We start from the raw sequence: 10,173 nt of genomic DNA on the forward strand, positions 1-10,173 counted from the left end.
AATAGGTGCAGGGCTTGAAACTTTGAGGGAGTGGAGACACTCTTTCATATCGACCTCAAGGCTCTACTGATGCTGTTTCTTTTATTGATCCCGGAAGGATGAAAGAGGTCGACTTTGCCTTTCATTTTTTTCCGGTTTGATAGAAAGAGTATCAGTGATGGTCCCAACACGAATGTTGTAGCTGAGGCTAAAATTTCTCAGTAGACAAGGTCTAACTAAGAAAGATGTAGACTAAAAAGTGGTGGAGGCGGCGGTGTTAGTAGTAGTTGTGGTGGTGCTAGTGGTGGTGGGGCTAGTGAATATGAATGCATTGGGGCGTTTCAACTCTTAGTAGCCTTTCTGATGAAATCATTGAATAGAATTAAATACCTCGCTTTTGGTGAAACAGCTTCGAAGCAAACAGCTGTATTGTGCCAGACTTTGAATAATTCCTGTAAGTTCCTTAGATTTTCAGTTTTTAACGTTCGGCGTTTCTTTGTTTCTTTCTTTTGTCTAATTAATTCCCTTCATTTACACACGGCATATTTGTTTCTCTGAATAAGCATGATTTAATAATTCTTTGCAGAAAAAATCAGGCGAGGAATCAAAATATTGCTAAGTTCTCCACAATTTATTTTTCTTGACTCTATCCAACGGTGATGAAGGAATTGGTGCAAATGTGTGCAAAATGAACGCTGCTTGCTTCAATGTAAAGAATTTCTTTTGCACGAAGCAATGAATCTCGCGTGACCATCTTCAAACCCCGAATATAGCGTTGCCAATTTCACCAAGTTCAAATTTAAGTTAAACTTGAAAGACAAGTAAGAAAATATTAAAATAATATTTCGTTTCGGAATTCCGTAACAGCAGAAGGTACTGTGGAATCTCACAAATTACAGTAAGAAGAGAAATGTTTTCTGAAAAAAGTAAATTTCGGAAAATTTGAAAATAAAAATGGTGTTGGCAACAATATATTTTGGTTATTTCATTTTACTGTTGATGTCCCATAGCGGCCTTTCGGAAGCATATTGCTCCGAGCAATTTCGGATTAGAGGAGGTCACACAGCATGTTTAGAAAAGTCGCCTAAGTTGAAGGAATCGTTGATTGTGACTGATGTGCAGAAGTCTATCATAATCGCTTTGCACAATGTTATTCGAGTCAAAGTTCAACCACCATCCTGTAATATGTTCAGAATGCACTGGGATTATGAGCTGGCCTATTTAGCACAGAAATGGTCGGATAATTGTGTGCTGAAAAATGACGAAATTCTGAACAGAAGTATACCTTTGAAATATAATGTTGGTCAAAATATAGCTGCAAAATTTTCCAAATGGTATGATGTCATACGTTATTGGCGTTCTGAAGGCAAGGATTTTAAATATGGTAGAAAGCATTCGAAGAATACAGCACAATACACACAGTTAGTGTGGGCGACATCGATTTTAATTGGTTGTGGTGCCTCTCTTTGTTCGAATATTGGCACGTTCTATGTTTGTAATTATGCTCCTGCAGGGAACATAAACGGGGAAGAACCATACAGACGCTGCAATAAAACCAGAAGTTTAAGGGATTGTGGTCATAATGCTTGTTACAATTTTGGAATTCTAAATGTCGAAGACTGTTCTTGTAGTTGCTATGAACATAGTCATACGTATGGCCACAATTGTTTACTAAACTGTTCGTTTTCTGACATAAGTATTAAATGCAAAAAAATACCCGTGGATTATTGTCACTACGCCCATCTTCGCCCTTCGTGCCCCTGGCTCTGCAAAGAATGCAGCATTGCATCTTGGTCTCAAAGAACTAATTGGTTCCTTCTTTTCGTTGTACAAATCTTTATTCCAGGTCTAACAATGTGTTCTAATTAATATTCTGGCTCTGCAAAGAACGTAGCATTGCATCTTGGTCTCAAAGAATCAATTGGTTCCTTCTTTTCGTTGTATAAATCTTTATTCCGGGTCTAAGAATGTATTCAAATTAAAATGATCATAAGATCTAAATTTCCAAATTTGAAATAAACTTCGGAAAATTTGATGAAATATGTTAATATTTCAGAGAAATTACTTTCCAAGCCATAAGTGCAGCAGCACGTATCAATGTAAGCAATTAAAATCTTTCACAAAAATAATATAATTTCATCAATATGAAGTTTTTAATGGAGCTTAAAATGTTTAGAGAAACGAAAATTAAACATATCTTAATTATCTCACCAGCATCATATTTCATAGTGAATAGTAATTTGAAAATGCATTTTTCCCCGTTTAAAATGTTCTTCTTCTCTCTCTCTCTCTCTCTCTCTCTCTCTCTCTCTCTCTCTCTCTCTCTCTCTCTCTCTCTCTCTCTCTCTCTCTCTTTCTCTCTCTCTCTCTCCCTCTCTCTCTCTCCCTCTCAAGCTCCCCCCTCTCTCTCTATGCATGCATGTATGTATGTATGAATGTATGTATGTATGTATCTATCTATCTATCTATCTATCTATCTATCTATCTATCTATTTCTCTAACTCCTCTTTCTATTTATTCATATCGGAATTTTTACCGAACTTACATAATTCATGTAAAACCTATAATTTTGTTACCCTATTGGTAATTAATCTCACTAATTGAGATGTCGCAGTTAACGCAGAATGGTGCAAACCACTCAGAAAAAAACTAATATTAAAGACCCTCCGAAACTTAAAATAGACTCAAATCCTAAATTATGATAAGTTTAAATGTCCACGATGTTCAACACAAAGTTTTACATTTAATACACACAATGCTAAATGCATTAAAACAAACATGAGACAATAAAATAATTGCATTTGTAATGTCGGAATACGAGGATGGAGATGGCTGGATAATTGCTGTCCAACTAGAAACTTCCAATAAATAATGTAGCGTAAGATTTCGGAATTAGTAAAGAGTGAAAGAAAATTGATTCAAACAGTTCGAAAACATGGACCAAACCGTTAAAACATTCTTTGTGTCTTCAAACACGTTAAGAAATGTGAAAAAGAAGTTGATATCAAAGAAGAGATAGAAGGTTAATGAAATAACTGTAGAGACATTAAGCAGGATGAAACTTTAATCTAAATTAGGCGGTTTGGCAAAAGGGGACGATAGAATAACTATCAGGCTGAACAAAAAAATAAGTACTGGAGTCGATTCATAGAATTTGGCATGAATGAATAGATAAGATCTGTCCATTCGTGTTTGAATCTGGAACATTCCATTCAAACTACTTGTGCATCGTTTAACGTCCGCTTTCCATGCTAGCATGGGTTGGACGATTTGACTGAGGACTGGCGAACCAGATGGCTACACCAAGCTCCAATCTGATTTGGCGGAGTTTCTAAAGCTGGATGTCCTTCCTAACGCCAAACACTCCGAGAGTGTAGTGGGTGCTTTAATGTGCCACCGGCACGAAGGCCAGTCAGAAGGTACTGGCAACGGCCACGCTCAAACTGGTGTATTTTACGTACCACCTGCACATGAGTCAGTCCAGCGGCACTGGCTACGATCTCGCTCGAATGACTTTTCACGTGCCACTGGCACAAGTGCCAGGCGACGTTGGTAATGATCACGCTCGAACGGTGCTCTTAGCGCTCCACTGATACAGGTGCCATCACGATTTTGCTTTCGCTTGCCCCAACAGGTCTTTGCAAGTCGAGTTTAGTGTCCAATGAAGGAGACGTTAGCATGGGGGCCAGTCGACGAATTTAGTTCGATTTCGATTTCACTTGCCTCAACAGGTCTTCGCAAGTGGAGTTTAGTGTTCAATGAAGGAAAGGTACGCATAAGTGGGCTAACTACATCCCTGGCAGAGGCCTTGGATTTTGGTCTCACTTGGCTTGAAGGGTCTTCTCGCGCAGCATATTTCCAAAGGTCTCGGTCAGAAGTCATTGCCTCGGTGAGGCTTAATGTTCAGAGGTCGTGCTTCACCACCTCATCCCAGGTCTTCCTGGGCCTGCTTCTTCTACAGGTTCCCTCAACCGCTAGGGAGTGGCACTTTTTCACACAGTTATCCTCATCCATTCTCGCCACATGACCATACCAGCGCAATCGTCTCACTTGCACACCACAACTGATGCTTCCTAGCTTCAACTTTTCTCTCAAGATACTTACACTCTGTCGAGTATGCACACTCACATCACACATCCATCGGAGCATACTGGCTTCATTCCTTGCGAGCTTATGCATGTCCTCAGCAGTCACGGCCCATGTTTCACTGCCATGTAGCATACCTGTTCGTACACATGTGTCATACAGTCTGCCTTTTAATCTGAGAGAGAGGCCCTTTGTCACCATTGGAGGTAAGAGCTCTCTGAACTTTGCCCAGGCTATTCTTATTCTAGCAGCTACACTTTCAGCGCACCCTTCCCCACTACTAACTTGGTCACCTAGATAGCGGAAGCTATCAACTACGTCTAGTTTTTCTCCCTGGAATGTGACAGAAGTTGTTTTCTGCATATTTTCAGTGTTTATTGCTCCTGAACATCTGCTACATACAAAAACTAACTTCCTAGTTAACCTTCCTGTGATATTGCTGCACCTCTTATGTGTCCATAGCTTGCACTGGGTACCTCTTATTGAGTTTCTACGTACGCCTTTTCTACAGATCGAGCAGGGCCATCTACCTGAAGGGGTTTGTGCTTTTCTACCTTCCTACTTATTAAGACTTTGGTTTTAGCTAGGTTGACTCTAAGGCCCTTCGATTCTAGTCCTTGCTTCCACACCTGAAACTTCTCCTCTAGTTCTGATAGTGACTCAGCAACTAGTGCAAGCTAATCAGCATAGAGGAGCTCCCAGGGACATCCTGTCTTGAATTTCTCTGTTATCGCCAGGAGGACTATGATAAATAGAAGGGGGCTGAGGACAGAATCTTGGTGGACCCCTACCTCTAGCCGGAATTCTACGCTGTATTCGTTGCCAGCCCTCGCGTTACTGACAGCGTCTCTGTACATAGCTTGCACAGCTCTCACTAACCATTCTTCTATCCCTAGTTCCCACATTGATCCCCAGATAAGGGATTTGGGGACCCTGTCAAAGGCTTTCTCCATGTCAACGAAAGCCAAGCACAGAGGTATATATATATATATATATAGTGGGTGCTTTCTCGTACTCGAGTAAAGCTAGAAAGAATCATTGAAATGAGACTTTGACATTGCAATTTGAGGCCCTTATATGACTCTTGAGCCCCGCCAAAGATTTACACATTTTATTGCATAATGCACAGTTGTGCTGGCTGGCAGAAGGATCCGGTGCCGCAGTATAAAGTCTTTAGACTTCTCTTCTTAATCTTCCAACTGAACGGCAATCAATCTTTTCACGGGTAGCATATGTTCTGCTGTGTCATAATTTACAAGGGGTTCATTCTCGAGGCCTCTTCGATGTCTGACCAGGCTTAAGTATTACTTCCTACAAATCACACACTCAATAGTCCTTCGTATAATATCTAGAGAATATGCAGGAATGAAAATTCAAGAATGAAAATCCAGCAGGTTATTCCATCCATAAAGCTTCGTGGGTTCGAGATGAACCCATCGAATTCCGAGGTGCTCAATATGAGCGATAGCGAGGCTGGATTTCGAGACGTCATACGCAGTTTCCAATCAATCTTGACGGGGCCTCAGCTGACACCTAAACACCCTGTCTGTATCCTTAGCACCCTAATCCTCGCGAAAGCCTTTTCGGAGTGCCTGGGGGCAAGGTAGCTGACTTGTTCAGTATGACTGAGAGATTGCGTCACATTGACGCCCATCTGGAACTCTGCCTCTTGAGGAATTGCTTTCCTCTGCCAAGATTCCTTTTGTCGCTGTGCAATGCGCCGCTTCCCCAGACAGAGACCCCAGATAATGATTTCTATTACACCGTCCGTCTCTGTGCCGAACAGTTTTCACAGCGCCGGCTGCCAACAGAACGAACTGCACATTCGATTCGTTGGCCGTGTTCTGCAATCTGAACTGGAACTGACTCTGCCGGCTTATCTCTTCACGGTCTACTCCATCCACACCCTCCTTCACGAAATACTCCACAGCTAAGCCGAATCTCATGTGGTCCAGGTACCCGAATCAGCCGTTGCCGAGTGGCTCGATATTGGCGTCACCGTCTCCCAGCATATGGATGTCCAGCGCAACTATGGCGATATCTGGTACAACTCTGCCCTCGAGCAACTAAAATCATCTCTTGAATAGCTCAACCTTGACTCCGTCTGTTTTGCCTCGCAGCCAAATAGCGGGCATGGCTCAATTCGGTGCCTTCCACATTTACCTGTACCCTACTGGATAGCGAGTGCATCCGTATGGGAGTGGCCCAACGCTCCGGTCTCTGCGTGTGCAAGCCGTGCAAATGTCGCTGCGGAGGAGTAGCAGACGAATTCAGCCCACATCGTTTATCCTCTAGCCTTAGAGCGATTCGCCGCCCTGAATGACATCATCAGAAGAGGCCTTGGTACACCGAAATGTTCTCTGGGCTCTAATCACGCGTCATCTGCCGCAAACCCCAGTGCCGACGCCCGTAACTCGAAAGAGCCAAAGATCAGTAAGTACAGAAGCCTAGCCGGCCATTACCAGTTTGAACCGGTTGCCGTCTAGATGTCAGGTGCTCTAGGTCTCCGTACTACCGATTTCTTCCGCAAAATAGGAATAGCGGCGGCCCCTTAAATAAAAAATGAGACCCGGCAAAATAAAATGGTCACTGGGGCGAGTGTCACTGGTTATTCTCCGCGGTCACTTCCTCGGAGCGCAGCTGAGCGCCCCTCTTCTTCTAGAATGTGTGGCCTCTCACCCCTCCCACTCCAACCTTCGTTGGTTTCTCCCTTGTTTCTCTAATTTTTCTTTTTCCTTTTTTTTCTTTCTTTTTATCTTTTTAAATCGACAATTGAAATAAAGTTAATATTTGTCTCTTTTTCTGTCTGCTTCTGTTTCTTTCTTTCTATCCTCTAACTCTGGCTTTCTCTCTATCTCTCTTTCCGGATATATATATATATACCTAACACACAGCACAGTGAGCGTAGCAGCATCAAGTGTCACCGTTTCCGCGTGCATTATTTCTTTGTTGTTATTGTTCGAGCGATTGTACTAAAGGATTACGATTAAATCGTTTGGAAACGCTGCTGTTTTGGAAAAACTATATTTGGACAAAAGACAAGACGACGACGATCAGTAACAAGCTTCAGTTCCTCCCGTACAACAGCTACAAGCATTTCCCTTCCAAGATGGGGAATGCAAGCTCATCAGATCTTTGCTCTAATTTTGATGCTGATGAAATCAAAAGATTGGGGAAAAAATTTCGAAAGTTGGATGTGGATAAATCAGGTTCATTGAGTGTCGATGAACTTTCGGTTTTCCCACAGTCGCAAATGAATCCCTTAATTCAAAGAGTAATCGATGTATTTGACGCAGATGGAAATGGGGAAATAAATTTCAATGAATTCATTAACGGCCTTTCTCAGTTCAGTGTTAGAGGAGATAAAGAGACCAAATTGAGATTTGCATTTAATATCTATGATATAGATAAAGACGGATTTATTTCCAATAGCGATCTTTTCCATGCCCTGAAAATAATGGTTGGCTCGAATCTAGAAGATGTACAACTTCAACAAATTGTGGATAAAACAATGATTTATGCAGATACTGGTGGAAATGGTAAAATATCGTTTGAAGAATTCTGTACTGCGGTTATTTCTCTGGGCGTGCACGAGACGATGGTCGTGGATGTATAGTAAGAATGTTCTGGAATATGAAAACTATTAACTTGTACTTTTCCATGAAAACACTAATGGCTTATTGTTATGTATATAAATATACAGATAATTATCCATAGAGTTTGAATATATATTCATATTGTCTCTGCGTCCAGCTCATTCTTTGTCTATAATCATCGGTTACACTATCTCGACACGTTGCACTCATTACGTTCAATCCTATTCTCTCTCATATTCACGGGGAATTCGCCCTTCTCTCTCTCTCTCTCTCTCTCTCACTCACTCACTCACTCACTCTCTCACTCACTCACTCACTCACTCCATCTCTCTCTCTCTCTCTCTGTCCCCACCTACTGACACACACATACATATATATATATACACACACACCTATACGCGTGCATACACTCCGACTATCACACACCTACACCATTCCTCTTTATACCTGTCACCAGGTGTACAAACCCTCTGACAAACACGTCTGCACCGCTCTCTTCCAACTTCCCTCCACTCTCCCTCACATACAGCCGTACATTTTTCTCCTCATAAACTTTCTCTTTCCATTGCATCCATAACTACGTCAATAATTTTCTCTCTTTTCTCTCTTTTACTTGTTTCCATCATAAGAACGAGGCCATAATGGAGCACCGCCTTCAAGAATTTCAGTCGAACGAATCAACCCCAGAACTTATTTGTCGGCCTGGCACTTATTCTATATGTTCGCTTTGCCAAACCAACGCCAATTGTCATGCAGTGGTGGGGGACAACATATACACAAAATAACATACATTCATACATACATACATACATACGTACATACATACATATACACATACAGAGTCACACACAGACACACACACGTGCGCAAGCACACACACACACACACACACACACACACACACACACACACATTCTATATATATACACACACATGACATTTGATTAAGACACTTGACCAAGACACTTCCCCAAGGTGGGCCTGAACCCGGAACCATGTGGTTGAGAAGCAAACATAACACACAGCCACACATGAACCTATACTTATTTCATATTCTAATTTGAGCAATTATTTCTCTTTCCTTCATTATTTCATTTCTGATATTTTCTTTTCCAAAATCATTCCAACTTCTCTCGGGTTCTCTCATTCTACTTCTTTCCTTTTACTTTCTTTTTTAATTTTTTCTGTCTTTTATTTTACATTATCTTCTCTATCTACTTATCTACCTGTCTGTTTTATTAACTCTCTCTCTCTCTCTCTCTCTCTCTCTCTCTCTCTCTCTCTCTCTCTCTCTCTCTCTCTCTCTCTCTCTCTCTCTCTCTCTCTCTGTCTATCACTTTATCTATCTATCTATCTATCTATCTATCTACTGCCTGTCTCTCGGTCTAGCTGCCTGTTTGTCTACCTGTAAATTCATCTATCTGTCTAATGACAATTCGTTTTGTTGAATTTATGACCCCGTAACGTAGCAGTTTGGCAAACTCGTTCGATAGAATAACTACCATGCTGCGAAGAAAATAAGTCTTTGGGTCGATTTGTTCGACTAAATTTCTTCAAAGAAGTGTCGCAGCATGGTCGTAGTGGAATAACAGAAACAAGTGAAATATAAATTCGTTTCAAATACCGCTAAACAGCTCGCTGCCTTAACTAGACGAAATAGTCGTTGCATTGAGACTGGCGGACATCTATGAAATTTAGAAAGATGGGCGATAGATGCCTCTTGAAACGACATCAAAAAATATATCGAAAACAAAAATGGAAACCCCAACAAGATATTTTTTAAAAAACGATATTTTGATAATAGTCAGCGAACACAGGAACAGAAAAACGATGAAATGCAAACTGGAATTACCAAATATCGTACTTAGAATTTGGCAAAGATGCATGAACGTGTAGATACTAAGGTCTGTTCAAAACTCTGAATTCGAGTTCGATTCCGGAACATTCATCTCCAACTACTTGTACATATATCCTCTTTTGAGAAGCATGGCCTTGCCTCCCTCCGTTCTGTGTCGCAGCCAAATAGCGGCACATGGATAAGTTCGTTGCCTTCTGCATCTACCTGTACTCTTCCAGATGACCAGTGCATCCATATCGGGTAGGTCTAACGCCTCGGTCTCCGAGTGTGCGGAGAGGTAGCAGACGAATTCTGCACGCATCGTTTATCCTCTAGTTTTAGAGCAGCCGTCACCCGATTCGCCACCCGAATGACTTCATCAGAACGGGCCTCGGCACGGCTGGCTCCCGTCTCAGCTTGAGACAGCAGGTCTCGACTGCGAGAACGGTAAGCGCCTCAGCGTGATAACCCTCTTCCCACTCGAGGGAGGCAAATCCCTAGGCTGGGACGCGACGTGCAGCGAAATGTTCTCTGGCTCTAATCTCGCGTCATCTGCCGCAAACCCCAGTGTCGCCGCTCGTAACTCAAAAGAGCCAAAACTCAGTAAGTACTGAAGCCTAGCCGGCCATTACCAGTTTGAACCGGTTGCCGTCTAGATGTAAGGTGCTCTACGTC

At 42.0% G+C, this 10,173-nt stretch overlaps 1 protein-coding gene and 1 pseudogene across 1 annotated transcript; both read left to right on the plus strand.

Annotated features, from left to right (window-relative positions):
* The first annotated feature begins 528 nt into the window (after nucleotides 1-528).
* On the plus strand, nucleotides 529-2,019 carry LOC106871957 (venom allergen 5). Its single transcript, XM_052974149.2, has one exon. It carries the CDS (start codon nucleotides 934-936, stop codon nucleotides 1,846-1,848), a length of 915 nt encoding a protein of 304 aa, XP_052830109.2. The 5' UTR covers nucleotides 529-933; the 3' UTR covers nucleotides 1,849-2,019.
* Nucleotides 2,020-7,041: 5,022 nt separating this feature from the next.
* On the plus strand, nucleotides 7,042-7,800 carry LOC106871958 (calcineurin subunit B type 1 pseudogene; annotated as a pseudogene).
* The last annotated feature ends 2,373 nt before the right edge of the window (nucleotides 7,801-10,173 follow it).

Source organism: Octopus bimaculoides, chromosome 1 (genome assembly GCF_046866305.1).
Source record: "Octopus bimaculoides isolate indiv1 chromosome 1, ASM4686630v1, whole genome shotgun sequence".
Taxonomy (NCBI): Eukaryota; Metazoa; Mollusca; class Cephalopoda; order Octopoda; family Octopodidae; genus Octopus; species Octopus bimaculoides.

Coding starts and splice junctions, on each gene's coding strand:
- LOC106871957 (XM_052974149.2), top strand. CDS start 934: ATGGTGTTGGCAACAATATATTTTGGTTATTTCATTTTACTGTTGATG.